Below are 26,094 nucleotides of genomic sequence, written 5' to 3' on the forward strand. Positions count from 1 at the left end.
TATTCAAGCTCTCACATGAATATAAAGACACTAACAAACATACAACTTCATCCTTAAAGAAACTGCAATTTGCGTGTGTGTGTGTGTTTGTGTGTGTGTGTCAAGATGGAACCAGCTGGACCTTGCCATTGTGTTGATGTCCATCATGGGAATCACACTGGAGGAAATAGACCTGAATGCTTCCCTTCCCATCAACCCCACCATCATACGCATCATGAGAGTCCTAAGGATAACAAGAGGTACACACACAGTGACACAAACACAAAAACACACAAACATGATCATATGTGGGCTGATAAGAGCTGACACATTACAATGTTTCAGTGCTGAAGCTGTTGAAGATGGCTACAGGAATGAGAGCTCTGTTGGACACAGTGATTCAAGCTCTGCCTCAGGTAAGAGGCAGCACTGATGCTGTAAAATATACGATGTCTCTTTAACTGCTAGCCTGGTTTCCAGATCTGAAGAATTGCAGACAGCTTGTTTTATTTAGCGATTTATTAGGGCTGGCACTGATGGCACATGATTCACGAACATTGCTGATCCCCCCAACAGACTGTTCAGTGTTAAACTAATAACACCAAATAACCACATAACAACCATGAAGACATCCTCATGTTTAGCTAAAGGCTAATTGCTGATCCTTAAACTTAAATTTATTTGTGGCTGATAAATCACCAGTTAAATAATAACTTCATGGCTGCTTTGGTGCGATTGTTTTGCTACTGGGTATCTGTGAGAAGATAAATTATGAACCAGAAAGTCCAGTCTGAAAGCTTATCACACACAAAGACACCACACAGCAATTTATTTTCCTTTGAGGCAGGATTGTAAAACTCTGTCAAGTTACAACAGCAGCAGTATTTTTCCTCTGTTTCGATGCTTGTGAAGTGAAGAGTAAAATTAGCACAATGCTACAAGTTACACACAACCAAATATACTACCAGGTATGGACAATTGCACATATCTGATTGGCCAAAGCAGAGCATTTCCAATCCAGATAACATTGCTCTGTGATGCAACAAAGTGATTAATGACACCTGGTTCAAGTTTTTTTTTTTTTGCTGGAGCACCTGTCTCATTGAGGATGCTGCGTTTTTTGATGTAGTATCATTGTTGGTCTGAACAAGACATTCAGAAGCAAGGCCTAAACCATCAACTGCACATGTAACTGTCTTTAGACACATCGGTGGCTTGGCTCCGGGCATGGCAATGTCGGTTGGACTGACATATTTCAACTAATAATTCATGGTCCCAAGAGGATGTATCGAAATGACTTTGGCGATCCCCTGCCTTTTCCTCTAGCACCACCATTAGGCTTACATTTGTAAATGATAAATGGACTGTACTTATATAGCACCTTTCTAGTCTTTCTGACTACTCAAAGCGCTTTGTGTAATGTGAAATATCTCCCCAACTATTGAGTGGATTGCCATGAAATTTGGTTCACACATTCATGTCCCTCTTAGGATTAATTGTCATACCTTCTGTGATCCCTTGACTTTTCATCTAGCGCCATCACCAGGTCAAAATTAGAATTTGTCCAATACTTTGGTTTATGACCAAATACCAGCAAAACTAATGACATTCTCATCAGCCTCAGCTATACTTAGTGTTAAATGCTAATAAACAAATGTTAGCATGCTAACACGCTAAAATAAGATAGTGAACATGGTAAACATTACTGCTAAATATCAGCTTGTTAACATTGTGAGTGTGTTAACTCAAAGCACTGCGCTGCCTACAGCCGCTTAGACTTCAGGAGGGGAAGGGGAAGGCTTCAGGAAGTATCTTCCACAGCCCCTGGGCTCAGTGGACCCTCAGGGGACCCTACCAGAAATTAGAAAGTAGAGAGAGAAAGGGGGGAGGGCGGGTGGTGCATGGTAAATTAGAACAAACAGGTATGCAGGGCAAGTAGACATTTATGAACTGTTTGCTCCTGAAATGCAGCAAAATTATATCAATTTTTCCTCCCAAATTTGAATGGGTAATTCCAAAATCATTGCGCACTATCCCCCCTAGATCCCATGTTCATCTATGCAGTGTTCCAATAAACCAGCAGGAATCTCTAGTGCAGCAAAATACCCATGATCCTTCACTATCTTCCCTCCCATGAACAATGCCAATTGTCTTTGAAGTGACTGATCACCGCTAGGGATTGAACCCAGGTCTTTGCAGTGGTGTCTGGGGGCTTTTGCTCCTGCTCTTCATCAATAGGTTTATCCGTCATCTAATTGGACATCTCCATACCTCCTACCATTGGGGAAGGCAAGCGAAGTCCCTGTGAATTGCTTTGTAATTAGAATAAACAGACAAGTTTGTGATTCATGAGGACTGGATCCAGGCTATGAAAGTGCACCTCTGTAACTATCTGAGATATGATTCAACTCCAGGTATCACGATGGCTCCTAATAGTTTTTAAGATATATTAAACATCAATGCAATAAGGCTTCTCTGTCTATGGCCTCTTTATATCTGTTTGCATGTTTGCGTCTCTCTCGATGTATACTGTACATGTCTTTTTTTCTGTGTATCATACACTGTATATATCTGTGTGTGCGTGTAATATGTCTGTCTAGGTGGGGAATCTGGGTCTGCTCTTCATGTTGCTGTTCTTCATCTATGCAGCTCTGGGAGTTGAGCTCTTTGGAAAACTGGGTTAGTGTGTGTGTGCGTGTACATGCATGCATGTGAGTGGGTTAGTGTGTGTGAATTTGTGTGCGTGCGAGCACGTGCATGCATATAAAGCCAGCTGACACTGGTGAGAAATTCGTGGATTATGAAACATGCATACATTTTGTTGTGTTACATACATTAATTATGTCATTTTAGAATCGGTGTTCTAATCAGTTCTCTGATCTACACACAGTTCTCTTTCTTCTCTCCCCTCGCCCTCCTCTCTCACACTTACTGCCTCTAATACTCTTTTCCTCGTTTCATCCTCTTTCAGAGTGTTCAGATGAGAACCCATGTGAGGGTCTTAGTCGCCACGCTACCTTTGACAACTTTGGCATGGCTTTCCTCACACTCTTCAGGGTGTCTACTGGGGACAACTGGAATGGGATTATGAAGGTTATTTTTCTTCCTCTCCTCTGCTCTGTCTGAGTTTTTAAGAATATGGATAGACGACAAGTCCATGTTTGTGTCTGTGCATATGAGGGTGTCTCAAAGCTCAAATCAGTTATGAGACAGGCGTTGCATTAAGCAAAGAGAAGATCACTGTTTTTATGACAGACTAAGAGCTGCTGACATTAGAGGTTTAGGCGAGTGTATTATTCTTCTGTGACAGTCTCAAGGTCTTTTCACACTCAGAGCAACATCTCCTTCTGTTGGAGAAGAGAGGAAGTACAACGTTGTGCATTAACAGATCACCTTAAATCCCTTTATCTATTATGAGTTTTCTTCATTGCTTCATAATCTCTATCCTTTCCTCTTACCCTCGTCGTCCAGGACACGTTGCGAGAGTGTCGCCCGCAGGATCGCCACTGCCTCACCTACCTGCCCCTGATCTCTCCCATTTACTTTGTCACCTTCGTCCTCACGGCTCAGTTCGTGCTGGTCAACGTGGTCGTAGCCGTTCTGATGAAGCACCTGGAGGACAGCAACAAGGAGGCACAGCTGGAGGAGATGGAGGAGAGGGAAGAGAAGAGGGAGAGGGAAGAGATGAGGGAGAGGGAGGAGGCCAATCAACGCCTTAGTTCTGCGTCTCTGGGCGGAGACCTGGGGCCAAATGTAGACACACCTGCCCAGGTAACGGGCAGAATGCGTGTGCATATTTCTGCATGTGTGAGAGGGAAGGGAGTGGAGGTGGCAATAACAATGACAGCTGTGATGATCTCATGTGGCAGGTGCAGGTTGAGGATGATGAGTGTTCCCATGGCAACCTGCTGAGCATGGTACACATGCTGCCTCTCCCCAGTGACAGCTACGTTCAGCCACTCAGATGCTCCCCTTATCCTCCCATTGGCCATGAGGCCCACTCCGGCTACAGCTACTCAGGTAATTTGGTTGTTTATAGCCAATTTAATTAAGGAACAGTTTTTACTGTGCTATAACTACTAACTGATTGCTGTAAAGATTATTGCTTCCATAAATAGCATAGAGGGCTGTTGAGATGTGATGTGGTACAACGAGAGGGACTGTTATTATAGACCTTATTATTAAGAGGGAGATGTGCCTGCAAAGCACATGGGTGACATTTTTTTCTCCACTACTGCTGGTCCCTTCCCACCCTTGGTTATTTCCACTTTGGACATCACACTGGAGGGCTTTGTTAAAATTGCAAATTCATCAAATCAAAACAGTGTTTTGAGTTTTATTTATGTTAAAATCAGATAAATGACAAAATATAACAATAGAAAGTAATGAAAGCCCAAAAAAGGACCTCCACTTAAATTATACTGTAAAAATCAGTACTCACAATCAGAAAGATATACTATGTGTAGTTTAGTACATAAAAAATTATTAAACACAGGTTGACCTCTTTTTAAACATCTTGTTTAGGACATTTTTTATTATGATCAACAAATCCCATGAAAAGACCAAAAACCTGCAATATGTCCATCTCTCAATACTTTACAACTTCCCTACCCTGTTTATGGCACTCATTCCAAATGATTATTCTTTAAAACAGGTCACAAATATATACTTTCATATGTTGACAAATTGCTAAATATTTCCTAAAACAGCAGGGCAATGAAGTCTTTAGCAAATGTTACTGAAACAGGAGTTTTTGTTGGGGTCTATTTTCAGCTGCGGATTAATACATATTGGATGCTCCAATGAGTATTTACAGCAGCAGGATGGTGTGGGTGGGATTGACTCAAAATAAACTACGGTGTTTATATTCACAGGGATGAAGGAACATGTCACCCAGTGCAACAGTGTGGTTCATTGGTGTGTTATATGAGATATATCAGACTTTGGATACACAGACAATACTTGTTAATACTTGTTAAGAGTTCCCTAAGATAGGACCCATATATCTTATAGAAAATTGACTCTGCTAATCATATGAAGACTGTCCGGTTGAGTAAGAGTGAATCTGTGCATTAGTTTGAAACAAGATATAAAATGATCTTGAAACTTTCCCTCTTCGTATTCATATCATATATTGGATATAAAAGTATATATTTGGAAAACATTAACATCATCAATTGTAAGAAGGTGAAGTTTCTGAAATTAAGGAGCTCATGGGGTGCGTAGATGTGAGAAGAACCAGCAAAATCCATCTAAAGTCTAGACAATTCTTGTTTTCAATAACACTTCCTTCTTTGTATCTGTTTCTGTTTTCTTTTCATCAGTGTGTCAGTATGATCTTTGCCACATTATTTTCTGCAGGCTCCATGTCCTCTCTGGGCTCCAGTGCAGGCGGCTCACTGCTGCAGGTTCCAGGGGCTCTGCCTGCCATCAGCCACGCTTCACTGGGGTCTGGACGCAGCTTGAGGCCAAAGATCTGCCTCAGCACCTCTCAGAGCATCGACAGACACTCCCCACACAGACTCTGTCCAGCTGACAGTATAGAGGGATACCGGCTTAGTCCGGCTCACAGAATAAACAGACACAGACTCAACTCAGCTCACAGCATAGATGGATACAAGTTCAGCCCGGCCCATCGAATAAACAGACACAGACTCAGCTCTACTCACAGTATGGATGGATACAGGCTCAATCCAGACCACAACACAGACAGACCTAAACTCATGTACAGTCACAGTATAGACAGACATCCCTCACTCAGACTGAGTCCCACCCACTGTGCCAGCAAGGGTCCTTCTCATTGGCTCAGTCCTGAGGACAGTTTAGACAGAAACAAGCTGAGTCCCTCCTACGTTCCAGATAGTTCAGTCTTGAAGAGACCAGCATCCTTCCGCACTGCGAGCAGACAGCTACGGAGACAGGTGTGTTATTATCACTTCTTCTCTTCTTTTTTTTGCAAATTTTAGTTTTTTAACTACACAAGCTTTTCATTTTTATTTTTATTTTTACCATTTTTTACCATTTTCAAATGTATGCTGTACAGTTTTAGATTGTTTTTAAATTATTTTTACTGCTATGCATCCATTGGTTTCCATTAATTTCCATATAGTTTGAAAATCTATTAGCATACTCTTGAAAATGCTCGATTGTTTAATTCGTCACAGTAAACATCAGGCCTGCATTCATTTTTGTCAAAGTTACTTTATGGTTGCATGGTAATACAGTGCAGACTTCAATCTGCAGTGAAACTGTATTAATGCACAATGATAATGTAGCTTTCACAAGGATTTATACAGCAGACCTTACGTTCACTGTGATGGATGGAATCTGCTAATTGATTTTCATACTGTATGGTAAATGGACTGTGGTAAATGGACTGTACTTACATAGCGCCTTTCTAGTCTTTCTGACTACTCAAAGCGCTGTATGGAAATTAATGGAAACTAATTGATGTCTGGGATGACAGGAAAAATACATCCAAAAAGCTAAAACACAACAGCAACATGGGGAACAAAATCCACAGACCTCAATCTGTGCTAAAATGCATTTTAAAGTTCAGACGAAGCTAACATAAGACTTCAGCAGTCTGAGTTTGTCAAATTAGCTGTGTATCTTCCAAAAATTACAATCTGTTTAGTGTGAAATTCCCTTTTTGAGTGTTGCTGGACAGTGTTTCCTTGTTGAGCTGTGGTGGAGGAATATTTGCTGGTAGTCATATATAGATAGATATAATAAAATACCCACTTTTTTTGGCTCAGCAACTCAGACTGCTGGAGCCTCATATTAGCTTCAGATGAACTTAAGAATGCTTTGAGAATACAGAACAAGGACTCTGGATTTTGTCTCCCACGTTTTACAGTGTAGTTACTCTAGGAAGGGATTGCTTCATGACCAGTATGGTCAGGAGCAATGATTACAGTGACCAAAAACGCTTTAAATGCAGTTTAATGTCCTTCAGAAAAATGTTGTCACCATTCTGCATTTTTGTTTTGATCCAGGGTGATCTGCAAGCATTATTGTTTAACTTAACTGAAGTTGCAACAGACTGCATTTGCAAATTCTTATCTTCTGTAGCTATTGGCCACGTTATCACATAGTGAATTTTAAATATGTAACATTTTCAAAATCATTTTATTGCATAACCCAACACATAATGAAGCTTGTGTCATCTATGTGTGTTTGTGTCTGCAGGAGGCTGTGCGCTGTGACTCTCTGGATCAGAGCGGTTCAACTGATGATCTGGCAGAGCCTAACCTCACTGTGCCCGCCGCTTCTTCCACACCACCCCGCCAGCGATCGTCCAGTGTACACACACTGAAATATAAACACCCCCAGAGGGTCATCTCATGCAGGAGCCACAGCCGGAGCCACAGTGAAACCACTGGACAAGAACATGTACCTGACCAGGCCATCTGCGGCTCGCAGCCAGAAACAGATGTTGAGAAGAGGCCTGTCAGCCTGCAGAGCCTGTCCAGTCTGAAGGTCCCCAGCGGTGAATCCACCTTATCAGCGCCACTTTGTAGCTCCAGAGCGGGCAGCCCCGGCCCTGGCTCTGACCCCGACCCCCAGTTAGACGACACCGACGAGGAAGTCAGCCGTATTAACAGTTCTGTTCACACACACTCATACACACAAATCCCTCCCAGCTCCTCACACAAAAGCAGACACCTTACCCCGAGCCCCGGGGCGCACAGGAGCCGCCTCAGCCAATCAGTGTCTCCGGTGTCGGGCAGGAACAGGAAGCAGAGGATGAGCCCGCCGCCAGGAGAAGAGCCAGTTACTATGGTAACCCAGCTGATGGACAGCAGCGTTGATCTGAGAAGGCGGACTCTGTCATTTGATGCCACAACCCCCTCTCCTAATCAACCAGAGGGAAGTTCTGTGGATGACTAAACAAACTCAGTGACGCTGGATTGGTTATTCTCTAAAGTGGAGGAGCCTGATGTGCTGCAGAAGCACACGAAAGGGGCGGGAGCTGCAAGTCCTCTTTTGGGCCCCGCCCCTTGCCTCATCCCATTTAATCACAAGATTTTCACAGGGTGTGTGAGCAGAACTCTTTCAGACTGTGTGTGTATGAGTGTGTATGTGTTCAAAGATGCACACAAGAAGACGTTTCCTTTTCTTCTATCATAGTCCTAGCTTTAGTTCAGACATAGTAGTCACTCCCCTGCTATATTTACTCAAACACTAACCTTCCCCTTGCTTGTTCTCCTCATTCTGCCCTCACTCTCATCCTTTTCCTTCCATCTCAAGCCTTGGTCAGAGTACGAGACAAAATTACCCGAAAGGTGCAGTACGGATTAAGTTACAGACTGATCTGCTCATGTACACATAGACGTGTTGACAATGAGATGTCACAGCTAGGGACTGCAACTAATGATTATTTTAATTATAAATTATTTTCTGCAGATTACTTTCTTGATAAATCAATTAATCTGTTGGCCTATAAAACATCAGAAAGAATAGAAAAATGTTCATCATAATTTCCGAAGGTGACGTCTTCAAGTCTTCAAATAGCTTTTTTTGTCCCACCAAGTGACCAATATCCAAAGATATTCAATCCACTACAATGTTAGACAAGGAAAAGCCACAAATCTTCACATTTAAGAGGCTTGAACCATCAAATATTTAGCATTTTTGCTTGAAAATTGATTAATCAATTATCAATCAATTTTCTGTTGATTAACTAACCGATTAATCAACCAGTTTTTTTCAGCTCAACACACGGCATCTCATTCATTCTAATTTTCTAATTAATTAAGTACAATTCCCTAATTTCTCGCTCTGTAGTGCAGAAATTAGTTTATGTTTACAAAATAAATAGATTTTTAAGTGATAAACTTACAAGAGTTAAAGCTGAAAAAGATTTTTATATGTAAATGCTTAATTTGTAATTGCACGCTTATATAGATTGGTGCAGGCACATTTTATTAGAGACTTATTCCTCCAAAAAAAAAACAAACCAACTGTACAGCAGCTTGTTAAAAGTGCAGCAAAATGAGAATCTTATATCTAACCAAGTGGGCGTTTTTGTTTTTTAATATAACTGATCTTCCTATTTTTCGTACCTCTTAACTTGTCTTAACCAGTAAAATGCCACTGGAAGTTGCTTGATCATTCTCAGATTGCAGTCAAACATGGACATCTTTGTGATGTTTGAGAAACCTCCCACGCCTGAATCCACCCAACCCTGACAGTCAAAACCAATCAATTTGCGCTTAGAGTCTCTGAGTTAACATCGTGTAGCGTGACCTAGGCTTTAGTAGTTTCTACCTCGCTTTTTTCCTGATCCCACCCATTTGAATGTTCAGTCAGCTTAGTTTCTCACCCCCTCCACTTTCCTTTTCTCTGTCTTAGTATTCTCAGGGTAGAGGTAGTTCAGACCAGGTGAGTATGAAGCATGAGATCAGAGGTCTGCAGAGTTTGATTGCCCCCTGCTGTCTGAAGCTGGAGCTGGCCCATCTCTCCTGATGTTTGAAGAGATTATACTGTATGGGTGCGGGGTGAAATTTAGACAGAAGCAGCTGTACAGAAGGGCTTATTCAGATGATATAATGGTGTTTAAGACTTTATAGAAAAAGGCAAAGATTATATTTTATTAACACAGCAGCAATGATATGAGAACTACAAAGGTGAATTTCTACATTTTTGAATGTCAATTTATCTCCTGGCGCTGCTGATAATGGATGATGATGATGATGTCAGCGTTATAGGATGTTGATTATAATGATGATGATGACTCTGGAGGATGCAAATAATATTGTATAATGTTCCTGCAGAATGAAAGCAGGGAATGATATACAGTGAGCTCACCTACAGTAACATTATTGGACAGTGCTGGAATAAAACCACTTCCTGTCTGACTTTCATTTGACTCTATAACCTTGCTTCTAAATCTGTCCTTTCCCCCTATATAAAGAGGTAAAAGACAAAAAAACACAGTATGAGGGGTTGCTGTCCTTCAACATGAGCCACTTATTCCAAAAATAAAGCTAATACACAGCTGCTGCCTGCTGCTGCTAATGAATTCAACATAACATGAGTAACATATCTAATTATGGTCCTCCAGCAGATGTTGATTAATATGCTACAACACATCTTGGATCTTGGTCTAGATACATAATTATATTAAAAAAGAGTTTCACACATTGCAAGAAGCAAAGAGGAAATTATTTAAACATGATGTGAACAAAGGCAGACTCACAGCTCTGATAGTGGTGGTGGTGGATGGATTTTATTTTTCATTTTACCACTTCAGCATATCACAATAAAATATTTAATCACATGAATATTTCACACCGAAACACTATAGCGCTCAGAATGCATTAAGCTGTCCTGCCTTTATTTCCTTGCCAAGAAAATGTACCAATTTCTGCTCACTCGCTTCCTCACAAACTATTGGTCAAGCTGCCTGTCTGTCTCAATTTCAGCCAATGGGAGGCCACAGGTCTGCAGGGCAGCTTCTGATTGGTCAGACTGACTGAGGGCAAACAGAAGAAGAAAACGGAGCAACACCATGGATGTATTATTAGAACAGCGTCACTGTCCTCCATATTTCCATCACTAAAGGCCTTGTATCCCTTTATAAGGCAGATGGAGCATCATCACTGATCTACATCTATTTTAATCTGCACCTCACCATATGAACATGCAGTCACGGTGTGTGTGTGCTTCCAGGTGTATATACACATGTGTTTCCAGGTGTACATGTATAATATCTGTTTCCAGGTGTGACGTGACTACTGCTGTGATTGCGTGCGTCGATATCTGTGTGTGAGTGAGTGTGTGTGCATGAACAGAAGACAGTATTCTTGACACAGAGAGTTAAAACTAACTAAGCTGAGCCAGCAGTTGCCATGGTGAAAATAGATCATACATCACGTGACCCAAAATCCCACCAATCCCAGGAGAGGATGGAAAACCGCTAATCAACGGGGCAGGAAGTTGTCCGTGCCCGCGTTGTATGCGGTGTCGTCCAACTCACACCTCCTCTTTCTTTCTGTCCATCAATCTCTAGAAGGCAGGAGCCATGGGTCTCTGCTGTGTGAGTTTCTGGGGGTCCAGGGTTTCAGTGAAGGGGGGGGCTTGATAGGGGTTGGTGGTTACTATGGTAGCTCCGTTGGCGATGGGGTACGGTGTAGCTCGGGCGTTGCTGGGGTCCAGGTGTTGCCATGTGAACAAGTTCGTGTTGCTGCCAGTTAAGAAGCGCCGCAGTGCGCTCAACGTCAGTACAGCCTGTTAGTAACACACACATACACACACACACACGATTAGCAGAGGCTGTTAGTTACACACTGATTTGCATTAGAAACACATGATTACTGTTACAGGTTAAGAGTTCACAGCATAGACTGTATATGGTCCACAGCCATGCTAGAAGCTCTGTGAGGCTGCACCTAGGCACAGTGGTGTTTTGAGCAAAATGCTAACATCAGTGTGCTAACATGCTCACAATGATAATGCGTATTAGTTTGGCTTGTTGGCATGCTAACATTTGTTAATTAGCGCTAAACACAAAGTACAGCTGAGGCTGATGGGAATGTCATTAGTTTTGCAGGTATTTGGGCATAAACAAATGGACTGGACAAATGGACATTTTGACCTGATAATGGCGCTACATGAAAAGTCAAGGGATCACCAAGGTCGGTAGGATTCAGCCTCTGGAGACCATGAGTGCCTGTACAAAGTTTCATGACAATCCATCCAATTGTTGCTGAGATATTTCAGTCTGGACCAAGTGGTTGCCTGACTGACATTGCCATCACGAGAGCCACTCCTTAGCGTGGCTAAAAAAACGTAATCTAGGGATTCCCACAACCTAAACTTTTGAGAACCTTGTGAGGCTTTGGTTCTAGGTTCTTCCTTCAGTGTCCACTGTATACAGCATTAACAAACTGGGAGCAGTGGATATACATCATAGCTGGGGATGGCCCAAGCTGGTCTGTGGTCCAAAATGGAATCCAGCGTGTCAAATCACGTGATTTTCTCCACCAGATCCATTGTAATCCATAATTTTTCTATAATCTTGTTATAATCCTTTTAATTTTTTTTTGGCTTTGTGTTGTATTTGCATTTCTGCCAGACACGAAATCTTCTGGTACACCTTTTTATTGTTAATCTGACTCCAGCTCTTTCTGAATTGTTGTCCTATTTGATACAGAGTTCTTATAGTGGAAAAGGAAAGCAATATTACATAAACCATGCACAGTTTGGTTAGAAGTGGTGTTACTCAAAACAGAAAGAAGGAAGACTGAAGAAACTAGAGCAGCTGAGTACAAAAGGTTTAGGTCACTTCATAAAACTGTTCTTAAAAGTCTTGCGATTTAGTATTATGCTTTCATAAAGTTAGTATGTGTTAAACTCCAAAAATGCTGGATCCTCAATTTCCCATAATGCAACTTGAGAGCATATTATAGCATTATACCCCCGCTTGGTAAATCCCCTCATCTTCATCAAGGCAGATATGTTGTTAAAAGTTAGTCTCACTCTCTCAACCCAACCCTAATGACATCACTCAGGTTATTTTCTCAGACATTAGAAAGCCAGGAGATATTATACAACTTTAAAACCAACTTTAATGTGTAAAATCAGTAGACTTCCCCAAAGAGTAGCCAAAGTCAAAGGAACATTGATTTCGTTCTCTGTCACATGCTACAAATCCTCTACAGAAGAATATTGGAAGAATTTATCACAGGACTGTTGGGGGGAAAAATGACTTGACAGACTAAAAAAAAGATCCTTTGTAATTGTACTTTTTTGATATAATTACAGCTTAACCTCTCCACATCCTCTGACAGTGAGATGAATGGCTATAGGTTTGGTGGTAAGATTGTTTTAACTGGCTCCATTGAGTTATCAGTGGATAATAAATCGGTTTCTGTCTCACCAGCAATGTTTTCTGGCATTGCAAAAAAAAAAGTTATCTATTATTCAACCACAGAAGTCTCACTGAGAGCAGCTCTTTTTCAGGAACACCCTGTTCACATCCCCACATTTACACACATTCACACCTGGAAAGTAAATCCACAGTCTGACCTGTCAGCCACCGAGCAGCTCAACTGGAGCAGTTGGGGGTTAAGGGCCTTGCTCAAGGGCACCTTAGTGGTTGTACTGAAGGACGTGCAAGCACTGCTCTTTACTTTCCTCACCGAGATTTATCCTGCTGGTCAGTAGAACGAACTCTACCCTTTAGGCCACCACCGCCCCACAAATTCATTATAGTATCGATTATAGTAAGTAAAGACAGATTAACCACAAACAAATCTATGAGAAGTGAAAACTCGGACTCGGAAAGCTTGGAAATGATTAGTTATTATTGCTTGTTGTCTTTCAGTGGAATTATATCATGATGATACGATCATACTAATTTTTCTAAAATCTCTTGACCAAATTAACGATTCAAAGCAAACTGTAATTAAAAACTAACATAATTGGTTTTTGCTGGGGGGTTTTTAGCTTTGTCTGATGAAAAACAGTAGGTCACAGCTCATTGCATTGAGCATCATATATATATATTGGAAAAATATTGTACTATATATTTTCATATCAACTTCAACCATATCACCCAAATCTACTCTGAATCTCATCACTGAATGAAACCTGACCAAACTTTCAGACATGCCCATAATCAACCAGTAATATACAGCTGGGACTCAGAGTGTGTGTGTGTGTGTGAGTGTGAGTGTGTGTGTGTGTGTGTGTGTGTGTGTGTGTGTGTGTGTGTGTGTGTGTGTTAGACTAGAGAGAGGGTGGGAGGGGTCCTAGGCAGGAGCCTCTGCTTGTCCTCCATGAAGGAAATGCTCTTAAATCTGTTCATTGCCAACAGCAACTGATAACTCTGGAATACACACACACACAAACATGATGATGAACACAAACACACCTGGATGTACACACAGACAGAGTTTACACACATACTTTTAAACATACAGACCCATGTAAGGATGGAGAAGAAGCAGAAAGTGATGGCGGCTCGGGCGGCGTCGGAGCCCTGGGCCAATGGTAGCTCGTCTGGAGAGGTAGCCTGCCACTGATTGGCCAGAAAACAGAAGCCAACGAACCACAGGAAGCTGGCAAGACCTGGAGGGGGACACAGAGGAGTCAGAAAAGGTAATGTGCTTCATCTATTAAATCTCTTCTTCAAATGTACTTTTATCAGAGAGCTTTTCCTGAACTTTTTTTAATTTGAATTATATTTTATTTCCTTTATTTTCTCAAATATATTTTAATTGAGCAAATTGCTTCAGATAACATTGTTTCAGTTGTTGTTGTTAACAATAACACTGGCAAAACATTCTAACTGTATCCACTGACATTCAATCTATAGGTGAAAATCATGGAAAATTAGTAACAAGACTGAGAGTCGACAGCAATGCTAGCAGTTCTGTGAGGCTCAACTTAGGCACCGCATTGCTTTGAGCTAAATGCTAATGTCAACATGCTCACAATGACAATGCTAGCATGCTGATGTTTAGCAGGTATAACTTTAACCATCTTCGTTCAGCGTGTTAGTATGCTAACATTTGCTAATTAGCACTAAACACAAAGTACAACTGAGCCCGATGGAAATGTCATTAGTTTTGGTTTGTCATAAACCAAAGTATTGTACAAGTGTTAAAATTTACACTGATGATAGTGCTAGATGAAAAGTTATTACAAACCATGAATGTTACAATATTTTGTGCCAATTCATCTAGTAGATGTTGAGATATTACAATGGATAAGAGAAAACTTTGACATCCTGGTGGCTCTAAAGTAAAAGTCAGGGAATCTTGTCATGTCGTCAGTTTGAGATTGCCAGACGCCCAGCAGAGACTCCAGGAAGTTACTGCATCCAACCAAGAAATAGTGCCGCACATAACCCCAAGTACAATGTTTTTACGCTTTGGTTTTCATCTGGATTAAACAAAGGAGATACAATGTGGTAGTTTGTGAGTTTTATAAGTGCTGGTAAGTGGCTTTTGATACCAATGGACAGAGCCAGGCTAGCTGTTTTCCTCTGCTTTCTGTCTTTGTGCTAAGCTAAGCTAACCAGCTGCTGGCTGTAGCTTCATATTTGCTGTATAGACATGAGAGTGGTATTGATCTTCTCATCCAACTCTCGGCAAGAAAGCAAATATGCGTATATCCGTATAACTATTCCTTTCAAGTTGCTTCTAAGGACTGGCACATGTCCCACATTAAGGACATTTTTATTTATTTTATTTTACTGGATTTTTTATGTCTTTACCGTATTCTATTTTTAATCTGGTACAGTTTCATGTTTTTCATATACCTAAAAGTGTTTACCATTTGCTTTAAATATTGCTGGTTTTTAATGTGTTGCCTTTTTGTATCTACATACTTATAATATTTGCTCACATTATATTTGTGTGTATACGTACCAGAGAAGACGAGGTCCAGCAGGACAGCCCGTCTTCTGTCCCTGACGCTGCTGATGGAGGGAAAGTAAATGTCCAGGATCAGGAAACAGATGCTGCCGAGGAAACAGGTCACGCCCACAGTGACACCGTAGTTACAGGCATCAGCGTTGTTGTTGAAGACGCAGAGCAAACGCTCGCTGCCTATGTTGATGTAGCCTTCGTTCACGATGCAGCTGAACACCACCATGGAGAAAACCTGCAGGGAAAGACATGTGGGCCGGTTTATTATCTAACAGGTAGAAGAGAATGAACTCACACTGGAGTATGAATGCCTTTCGTTCCTCATACGTGCCACACACTGACACACCAGTACAAACTTCAAGATACAAAGATATACTTCTATTTTAGTCTTAAAGGGTTAGTTCACCGACATTACAAAAAAACCCCAAACATAACAAACATATTACCCCTATCTACCCATGCAGATAGTTTTCGGAAAGTTTTACTCAGTAATACTGAGTGCTATTGACTCAGTTGTTACAGAGCAAACAAAATTTCTTAAAGGGTCATTTCACGCAAAACACAAAACATCTTCCTACTTGCTCTTAAAAGTTATTGATCCAAGTAGAAAGTTTCAGTTTTATTTGCAGTGATTTTTTAATATCCACCACTGAGACAAACTGAAGAGCAGTGTGTCTTTCCAGAAGCAATTTTCTGGTAACTGTTGATAATCCAAAGACCTCACTGTCAACAGATATTAGAGTCTTCTGTATAAGGTAGAGAAGAAAACTCTCCTCAGTGGGTCTTTGGGTTATTATTAAGTAACCATGGACATTGTTTCTGAGAGGAGTTATTGTTGTTGAGTTTTTCAAATGTACAATACTTTTGTTTTGCTAAATTTTCACTGACGACCACAAACAAAATTCAGTTTACCAGGACCGCATTAACCCAAAGTGGGCCTCAATTTAGAACTCTTCTACCCTCAAGTTAGAACAGTTATAATTTGATTAAATGTTAATTAATTTAAGGACTATATAAGCATATTATCAAATTTGACACAGGACCCCCTCCAGGAGCTGCCTTAAGGCCTCTTTCCATTAGAGCTGAAACAATTACTCAATTAATTAATAGACAGAAAATTTATCTGCGAGTATACTACTAATAAGTCATTTTTCATTTCAAGCAAAAATTACAAACATTCATTGGTTTCAGTTTCTCAGTTCTGAGTATTGTCAGGTTTTCTCTGTTTCTAAATAGATCATTATAAATTGAATATTTTTGCATTTTGGACTGTTTGCCTGACAAAACAAGACATATGAAGACATTACTGTGGGCATTTTGGAAATTATGATGGACATTTTTCACTATTTTCTGACATTTTATAGAGCAAACAGACGATGATGAAAATAATTGTTCTTTTTAGCCGTACTTTCCATTTAAGTTTATATTGTGGTCTAGTGGAGCATATTACCAAATAAATATGAAGACAATCAAATTATCTCCAAATAATTGCCTTTGGTTAATGGCAAAGGTCACAGTGCCAGATATTTCAAAGTCTTTCGAAGAAAATCCAACCACGACCATCTTACATAGCTCCTTACCATTAGGAGATATTGGCAAGTGTTTTGCAATTTGGTTGAACTGATCCTTTAAGAAATGTTGTTACTAAATCCAAAAGTGGATGCAAATATAGGGCACCAACCTAAAGATGGACATGTAGCACTTACTGTAACTGCACAATGTGACAATGAAGGACTGTCAACAGTATGCAAAATAAATGGGAGAACTTATACATTTCATTACCAATCTTTAGCTATCGATTGATTGATAGTTGATTGACAGAAAAATAATTGCAACTATTTTAATAATTGATTGAGTATTTGCTGCTTTTCTTTGTCTTCTGTGACAGTAAACTGAATATCTTTGGGGTTTGGACTGTTGGCTGGACAAAACAAGCAATTTGATGACATCACCTTTGGATTTAGGAAATTTTTGATGGTAATTTTTCACAATTTTCTCACAGTTTATAAACCAAACACTTAATAAGTTAATTGAGAAAATAATCGTCAGATTAATCGATAATGAAAATCATCATTCCTTGAAACCCTCTCGGTAATTAATTTGAAGGTCTACATGTCACATTATTGTACTGACCTGCAGTGGTGGAGGAAGTACTGAGATTAAGTAAAATCAGCAATACTACAGTGTAGAAATACTCCATCAGTAAAAGTTCTGAATTAGAAATCTTAAGTAAGTACAAAAGTAATAGCATCAAAATATACTTAAAGTACCAAAAGTTATGGTACTCATTATGCAGAATGGCCCATTTCGGAATAGTGTATATTATATCACTGGCTTCTAATTATTGATGCAATAATTTCAATTACTTTATATACTGCTGGGTAGCTTAATCCATAATAATACATCATCATTTATTAGTTGATTTCTATTTCTTTATTTTTATTATTATTAATAATCTGAATCTGCAAAGTAACTAATGTTGTCAAATACATGTAGTGGAGGAGAGAGTACGATATTGGCTTCCAAAATGTAATGAAGTAGAAAGTAGCATAAAATGGAAATACTCAAGTAAAGTAAAAGTACCTCAAAACTGAACTAAAGTACAATACTTGAGCCTAAATGTAGGCCTACTTAGTTTCCTGTTCCAATTTGTAATATCTGTTTTTTCTTTTAAAAATGCTTCCTTTTGACTTGATTTTGTTTTTACCATACTGTATTTTATTTTTTCACCGTTAGATGTGCTTTGTTTTAAGGAGAACTGGCAAATTGGTTATGACAAATCATGTTGGACCGAATTGAATTACAAGACAAAGACACAAAGAGAGAGGGTTTGTGTGCTTCTGTTAACTTGCTATGCCTCCTATAAAACCAGATTGTTCCTTGTTCCTTCAGTGCACATCAAATGCTGTATGGTGACTCACAGCTGCACAGCATCACACCAGAGAGACGACAGAGAGGTGTTACATTCCGGTTAGCGGGCATTTAAATCCAAAGCATTCACATGAGCTCATTCTAGACACAAAGCGGCTCCAGATAATCATATGGTAATCAGACGCTGGTCCTGAAGCTCCAGCCAGAAGCTGCATCACTCAAAATGATTTTTATTCTGTTTATTACACCGAGCTGAACAACAGTACATCAGTACCCAGAACATCAGGGATTTAACTCAAAGATATTGAGACTTTTAGAAAAATACTGATTTATAATAATCATGACATGACTGGATAAAAGACACATTAGCAAAGGGGGGCATACAGGTAGGCCCGTACATCGATATCAACCCACACATTGCAGAGGAGGCTTACCCACGACATCAGTCTGAGGATGGTCCGGGGATGAGTGAAAAAGGCGACCGGATCGAAGGTGAAGCTCCCGGCCTTCCCGGCGCCATACGCGCCCGCTGGCTCCATCCCTCCGGCTTTCTGCTGCCTGTCAGCCCGCTGAGAGAACGAGAGGAGGCGGTCAGAGAGCTGCGCGCAGCGGCGGCGTGCTCCTCCAGCCTCCGTGTGAAGTCACACCGCGTCACCGAGAGCAGCTCACAGGCTGAGAATGAACTGCTCATTATGGGTTTAAATTAAAACCGTCAATCTAAGAGGATGTTTTTTCTTTCTTTTCTAAAAGGAGATATATATGCTATATACTAACCTAAATTTCCCATATTACTATAATTTAGGGCTGGGCCACATTTCAGTAGGCCTATTATCATTTATGGACTCTCAGTGGATCCATATCAGTGGTGGAAGAAGTACTGCAAATTTTAACTTCTTTATATACTGCTGGGTAGCTTAATCCATTAAAAGACATCATAATTTATTAGTTGATATATTTTGTATTAATAATCTAAATATCCAAAGTAACTAGTAACTAATAGTGTCAAATAAATGTAGTGGAGTAAAAAGTACAATATTGACTTCCCAAATGTAGTGGAGTAGAAGTAGAAAGTAAAATGGAAATACTAAAGTAAAGTACAAGTACCTCAAAACTGTACTTAAGTACAGTACTTGAGTAAATGTACTTAGTTACAATATTTTGTGAATATTTTGTCATGTTGGCCTGAAAGTAATCAAATTTAAATATATTACAGCCTGAATGATTCTATAAAATATCCACCATTTTTTTGTTTTCATTTCAAACTGCCCCCTAAAATCCCCAAATTTCCAGAAAAAATACAACTAGTGTCATCGATGGTAAATGTTAGCGAAGCATCAGATATTTATTTTGTAAAGTAGTAGATAATCTACATTTTGTTAGTGTCAGCGTTAATCCAGCTCTCAAGACTTTCTGACTTCCTGACCCTCTTTGTGGCACTCAGCCTCCCATCTGTTCCTACTGAAGACATAAATCTTTAAAAATATAGTTACATTTTTAAAAAAGCATAAGTAATTTCCAAAAGGAGCTGGGCTCTTGACAATACCTATATAAATATAGAATATCACCAGCATTATCCTTTAACATAAACGCATAACATGAACAAACATTTTGATAAGAAACCTTAAAATTTGTTGTTGGTTTTTTTTTAACCGAACAAGAAATTTTACAGTTAAAGAAGAAACTTGTCAGTGATCTCTGGTGGACAAACTGTGTAATGGAGACACTGTTTCTAAATTACCTCAAACATATCTTTGGCATTTATATACTGCAATGTTTTGTTACTCATTGACCAACATATTAGCAAATACAAAATATCCGTGTTAAGATAAAATCAGCCGATAATATCAACCATGCTGATGTATCGGGCTCTATATTATTATATTATTCATTATTAGTCTACACTTCTAGTCAAGGATCTTTTTAACTTCGTTTAAGTCAACATCAAGTCTTCAACTTTGAATTCCCATGATCAACATGACATCGAGACCCACTGAGGTTAAATAAATAAAAAGTCTTGTAACCATCAGAGTTTTTACCTGAAGACTTTATTGGATTTGATTGGACAGACAGTTATTGACAGCTTGGTTGAGCAGATAAAACCAGATCCATGTTTAAAAAGTACTAACTAAAAGGTATGACACACATACACACACACACACACACGCTGTATTCTCTGTTTTTGGATTAAAGCTCGTCTTTGGTTTTGTTAGCTTTTTTTGCCTCTTCAGCTTTTATGGCCTCGATGTACTTCCTCCTGTCTTCATCCTCCTGGAGACACAAAAGAAGGAGTTTATTTTTAACACAGAAAAAAGGCAGCTCTCAAACACACACAGTCATACAAACTCAAACCACTGCAGTGGTGTTGGTGTTTGTGGGGCAGAGTAATAAAGGAGATAATTTTACCTTAACTCTGTCTTTTTTGGCTTTTTCCATCTCTTTATCTACAAACTTAACCAGGTCCTTCAACTTCCTCTTACCAGGGTAAACCACCATCTGACAGGAACACAGATATCACAAACTGAACATTATTACCTCGATATATGTCAAGTTTCCCCCACAGAGCAGGGTTATAACATATAATCCCCACACAATAATTTGCTCCTTTAATGCATAAGACTCACAGTGATATATTACAATATTTATCTATCCTCGTTTACACTGTATGTTCTTGTTTCTGTAAAAAAAAAATAACGCAACCACAGTCACCCCATAACAGGTTCTGATATTAACAGAGTTTGAATTGATTATTGATAGTTCATTCAAAGCTAGTTCACAGTCAAATCATCACATTGAAAAAACATACTTCATTTGAAAATACTGAAGATACAAAAAAGAATAATTGTGATAGCTCCATACTCTTTCAGCATATAGAGCAGGGAAGAGGCAGAGTGATGGGTAGGTGCCCTGCATTGACATGTTGATGTCATTGGCTGAGGCATCGATGCGAGCGATGACCACGTCCTCTCGCTCCTTCAAGGCCTCGGCTAACTCCTCCCACAGTGGAAACAGAGCGCGGGACTCCTGACTGTAGGGAAGATCTGAAATAGATTTTTTAAGCATAGGTGGTGAGTAAGTAAGTGGCAACACACACAAGTAGCAACATCAAGAGTGGAAAGTTAAGAGAGCACAAAGAAAACAAAAAAAAGCAGTAAATGATAATAAGCAGTGTGACCCAGGAAGCATGGATTTGTTGGTCAAATGATATCTAGGTGCCAATTTAATTGTTTTTTTAAATTAGATTTAAACCTGCGTTACTAGCCACTTTGGGGCAACAAAACGAGCTGAAAACACAAGTTTTACATGTTATCACCTTATTAAGTTATTGATGTATTAGCAAGCAGTTCTCTATTTACACATCCAGCAGACATGGAACAACATTATTATTCATTAGAAATTGTGTTTCTGGCCACCTGATGAACATAAGTCCAATATTCACTCTCCTTTTAGCTCTGTTTTGGTCTCCACCAACTCTCTGGGAAATATCTGGCTCTTTGGCTGCTAAATGCTCCACTAATGTTCACAAGTTAGTCGTTAACTTTGACTGCTGTTTGGTGCTGAGCAGGCAGAGGGTTCATGAGAGCTTTCTTGCTGACAACAGCTGCCTGCTAGAACAGTGTTGATCAGGGCAGTGAGAGTAAACTGAAGTAATAAAGTTGTGGGCTGGAAAATCAAGACAATGAGCTGAAAGATGCTAAAACGCTGTGTAGGGCTGAGGGGAACTATAGAGTCAGGTGATAATTCTTTGTGTGTGTTCATCATCAGTAATTTTATCCATAAAATATCGACTACTGCAGCTTTAAATTGCTAAAACAATGCTTACACGTAACCTAGACGTTACCCTTTTCGACCAGATTTAGCTGAGTATTACCCGAGGTGACTAGATGGCTTTTGACCTGCAGATTTCCAAGTCCAAGCTTACTGAGTAGTTTTTAAATGAACAGTATATTTACATACAGAACAGGACAAAAACAGTCTTGTTGGGGTTAAAGGCGACTTTCTCCAGAGTCATTCCCACCAGCTCCTTCACCGGCTGTTTGTCCCATCCTTCAGGTATCGGCTCACTCTGCATCTTAGGCTGTTACATTAACACACACACAAACACATTATTTACATCAGGACAGGCTGTTTCTCCAGTTCCTGTTATGTTTTACACACAAGATGCGAGAGAGTGAAAGTTACCTTAGCCTTGCCCTCCAGATAGGACTGGCAGAATTTTTTTATGGTTTCTACATCCAGAGTGTCTGAGGGCAGGTGATAGGTCACATGGTCTGTCAGGTTGACCAATCGGATGAGAGGAGCCTCGAACTCCCGAACCCGGAAGTACTCCATTACCCTACCATTACGAGGCTCATCCACGTTCACCCACACAAACAAAATCTGAATACACACACACACACATGCAGAGGTAAAGTAACAGCTTGCAAGAAGATTATTCTAGTATGTGCTGCTGTTTGAAATAATTTACCTTCAACCTGAATGCTTTTGCAGCGCTGTTAAAGGCAGAGTAGATCTCTTTAAAGTCAGCAGAGCTTTTGTTGACAAACAGGATGGCGTGGTTCAACACGGGTGCTGTTAATATCTGAGTGGCTGTCTGCAAGAGAGAGAATAACATAAATACATCTCCATTAACAATTTAAGGTTATGTGTGTCTGAATAGTGTAAACTGTTAAAATAACTATTAAATCTCAGCTGTGTTGCTAGTGTCTTGCTCTGAGAAATTTGACTTTTTACCCTTGCCAGGGTAATGAAAGGCCTAATGTGAAGGAAAACCTCCAATTTTTCATATTCATTCAAAGAGGTATGTGACCTTCAGATTTTCAACCTAAAAATGGCAACTGAAACCAAAACACAAACTAATATAGAAATTCTTCAGTGTATAAATACAGTGAAGTAACCCGTCTCAGTGAGTTTAAATACAAAAAAACATCCCCCACACCAACTTGGGAGTAGAGCAGTTATACAGTATGTGTGTGAAATTGCACCATGCATCTAATACTCTACCTGTCCAGTGTACTCAGTCACTGGGTCCATCTGGTAGACAGTGATAAAAATGATCAGCTCCTCTTTAGACGTCTGAGGCATCATTTTGTAAGCCTGGATGAGCTTAGACTGCAGCAGACACACACACGCACACACACACGCACGCACATACAGTCAGTACTAAGAAAACACAAAGACACATACAATACGCAGACATATACAGCCATCTGTCAGAGGTGTGTGTGTTGTGTCTGGTGTATGTTGTATTTAGAGTACCTTTTTGAGCAGCAGTACAACATCGTGTGTGAGACCATATTTGCTGATAACTTCATTGTTCTGTGTCACAGCAAAGCTAACATCAGGAAGGTCAATCGCTGCAGCGTAGAACACCTGGACGTACTCATCGTTCAGCTCCTACACACACACACACACACACACACACACACACACACACACACACACACACACACACACACACACACACACACACACACATAAAAACACACACAAATTGTTATTCAGGTAATTGATTACAGTCACAATACCAGTGAGAAGCTGGAAAATCAAACAGTTGTAATTCACCTTGAAAAATCCAACCACTGTCAGTTCCTCTGAGGCCTCTGATTGGCTAAGATCAGTGATGAGGTCAGCAGCAGACCCTGCCCTCCTCTTCAGCCAGGTCAAGATGGAAGCCGAGCTCTTAGGAACTTAATCACAATCCAGGAAAACAAATAATTTTCACATTCAATGTAACCGAACCAAATAAGATTCAACAGCTCAGTTAGAAAAACACATGCATTACACATGTATATATGTACAAAAAATGATCCCACTTAAGTTATTGTTGATAAGTATTGTATAATTTTTTGCTCATTATCTCTTTTTTGCTCCAAGCTGCTGTAACGGTATAATTTCCCTTAATACTTAATAAAGTACTCTATCTATCTATCTATCTATCTATCTATCTATCTATCTATCTATCTATCTATCTATCTATCTATCTATCTATCTATCTATCTATCTATTAAAGAAATAGTTTGACATTTTGGGAAATACGCTTATTTGCTTTCTTGCCGAGATTTAGATGAGAAGATCGATTCCACTCATGACCGTGGGTAAACTACTGAGCTAGAGCCAGGAGGTGATTAGCTTAGCTGAGCCTAAAGAAACTTTTAACAAATAGGAGGAAAAAAGATGGGTGAAAGCAGGATTGTATAGCAAAGATTTTAGCTAATGTGCTAGCCAGCACAGCCAGGCTAATACTGATTATCTGCATGATGTTCTTTTCTTCGTGAGGACTAAGATCATACAGTATAGGCCTACATACAGTACATGCATGTACTGTATAATTGTTTAATTTATATTTATTAGATGGTTACATGCACATTTTCATGGGAAGTGATGACCTTAGTTGATTGGCTCGGTTCTTCTAGAGTAATCCCAGATCTTTTTACCTGGAATAAAGCTACTATTAAAGATTTAGTTCTTAATAAAGTGATACATTACACCTCCATTAACTGATATTAATGTACGTATAATATACTATTTGTTATTTGCACGTACCGGGACAGGGTACAGGGTTGTGTTTATCTCCAGAAAGGTACAGCCTGATTGTGGGGAGGCCTGTCGCATTGAGTTCTTTAGCCAGGTCCTTCTCCTTTGTCACATCAACCACTGCCAGTTTGACCTCTGACCCCTGAAGCTCTGCAGCAGCACCTTCAAACGCTGCAGAGACGCGATAGCCTTCTCCTGACAGGGGAGCATCTGCACACACAGAAACAGACACACACAGTGAGTATAAATAAGGAACATGATGAATATGCTGCAGTGTGAGGTGGCTATTTGGCTTTGTCATTTTAATACTTAGCCTGTACAAACATGTAGGTAACTTACGGAAGTGCACCAGCAGCTGCTTATATTTTCTCAGTGCCCTGTTGAAATTTCCTTTCTTCAGCTGTAAAACTCCATCCTTCTCAGGGGATGATTTATCTGCCTGTCGGTCGGCTTGTGTGTCAGCAGTGACAAACACACAGAGACAGAAGGTCGACACCCCCAGCAGCAACAGCGTCCTCATGACGGTTCACCCTCAGACTGACAAACTGGGCACTGGAACAAGCTTGACAGTAAGGTATGGAGGGAGTGGTGAAAGGAAGGGCTGATATATGTGCGTGTGTGTGTGTGTGTGTATCAGTGCTGAGCTGGTAGTTGTGAATGCTTTTGTTATCTGCCGACTAGGCCCACCAGTCTGTAGCTGATTAACTTTTCTATCTGAGCCCTGCTGTATCGCTGCTATTGGCTGCTGTTCATATCAAGTATATCACTAATATCTAAATGCCCTTTGCCTAACACTGTTAGTCTCAACAAGGTCAAAGTGGAAGCACAAAAGCATACACTCTCACCAAACACACACACACATTATGCTCAAGCACTCAAACACATGCGTGTTCATATGTAAAATCCACCCACTGGCACAAATGTTGGAAAAATAAAACTACTTCACAGCTTTGTCAAAGTAACCAAGACCATTTTTATTTCCCCATCAACATGATAGGATGATAAATAATAACATGACAACATTTTGATTAAAAAAAGAGGAAGTTGGCAGGGATACTGAGCGCCACACATTATTATAATAACAACAGGTAAAGTAGGTGCATCAATCAGTCATTGTACTGAAGTGCATAGACTCTGCAGGACTGGCACTTCTCATATACTTCAGCCACAACCGTCACCCTGTTTTCTATACCTGGTATTCACAGCAGGTCTATATCACAGTATATATCAAGTCTATATGATCAAAGGAATAGTTCAACATTTTGAGAAATATGCTTATTCGTTTTCCTGCAGAAGTTTAGATGAGAAGATCAATACTCTCATTCAG

The 26,094-nt window shown here is 40.0% G+C and overlaps 3 protein-coding genes across 6 annotated transcripts in view; 1 reads left to right on the forward strand and 2 right to left on the reverse strand.

The window, feature by feature from the left end:
- The window catches only part of LOC122874070 (voltage-dependent T-type calcium channel subunit alpha-1G-like), a 42,635-nt gene extending 32,787 nt beyond the window's left edge, over nucleotides 1-9,848 (forward strand). For 2 of the 3 annotated variants that reach the window (XM_044191601.1, XM_044191603.1), the window contains 8 exons: nucleotides 106-239; nucleotides 325-395; nucleotides 2,580-2,658; nucleotides 2,951-3,072; nucleotides 3,451-3,750; nucleotides 3,849-3,999; nucleotides 5,341-5,900; nucleotides 7,171-9,848. In XM_044191601.1, coding sequence (XP_044047536.1) covers nucleotides 106-239; nucleotides 325-395; nucleotides 2,580-2,658; nucleotides 2,951-3,072; nucleotides 3,451-3,750; nucleotides 3,849-3,999; nucleotides 5,341-5,900; nucleotides 7,171-7,872 — 2,119 coding nt within the window. In that variant the 3' untranslated portion in view covers nucleotides 7,873-9,848. The remainder of the gene's footprint in view (nucleotides 1-105; nucleotides 240-324; nucleotides 396-2,579; nucleotides 2,659-2,950; nucleotides 3,073-3,450; nucleotides 3,751-3,848; nucleotides 4,000-5,340; nucleotides 5,901-7,170) is intronic. The other variant, XM_044191602.1, reaches the window with a different exon arrangement.
- A 343-nt stretch (nucleotides 9,849-10,191) lies between these two features.
- On the reverse strand, nucleotides 10,192-18,882 carry LOC122874071 (synaptogyrin-3-like). 2 transcript variants are annotated; one of them, XM_044191604.1, is made up of 4 exons: nucleotides 18,668-18,881; nucleotides 15,363-15,597; nucleotides 13,913-14,058; nucleotides 10,192-11,214 (listed from the first exon to the last, which is right to left on the reverse strand). In XM_044191604.1, the coding sequence occupies exons 1-4, from the start codon at nucleotides 18,770-18,772 to the stop codon at nucleotides 10,993-10,995; spliced, it is 708 nt and encodes a 235-aa protein (XP_044047539.1). In that variant the 5' UTR covers nucleotides 18,773-18,881; the 3' UTR covers nucleotides 10,192-10,992. The 2 variants fall into 2 exon arrangements, with proteins under 2 accessions (XP_044047539.1, XP_044047540.1); XM_044191605.1 differs by lacking the exon at nucleotides 10,192-11,214 and adding an exon at nucleotides 12,410-13,816 and having other exon boundaries at nucleotides 18,668-18,882.
- A 1,377-nt stretch (nucleotides 18,883-20,259) lies between these two features.
- zgc:136472 (uncharacterized protein LOC678514 homolog) lies at nucleotides 20,260-25,680 on the reverse strand. The gene is made up of 11 exons (XM_044191606.1): nucleotides 25,107-25,680; nucleotides 24,777-24,977; nucleotides 23,796-23,920; nucleotides 23,490-23,627; nucleotides 23,235-23,342; nucleotides 22,699-22,824; nucleotides 22,413-22,610; nucleotides 22,188-22,308; nucleotides 21,090-21,271; nucleotides 20,637-20,726; nucleotides 20,260-20,501 (listed from the first exon to the last, which is right to left on the reverse strand). Exons 1-11 carry the CDS (start codon nucleotides 25,285-25,287, stop codon nucleotides 20,418-20,420), a joined length of 1,554 nt encoding a protein of 517 aa, XP_044047541.1. The 5' UTR covers nucleotides 25,288-25,680; the 3' UTR covers nucleotides 20,260-20,417.
- Between the last annotated feature and the right edge of the window lie 414 nt (nucleotides 25,681-26,094).

Source organism: Siniperca chuatsi, linkage group LG3, assembly GCF_020085105.1.
Source record: "Siniperca chuatsi isolate FFG_IHB_CAS linkage group LG3, ASM2008510v1, whole genome shotgun sequence".
NCBI classification, from domain to species: Eukaryota; Metazoa; Chordata; class Actinopteri; order Centrarchiformes; family Sinipercidae; genus Siniperca; species Siniperca chuatsi.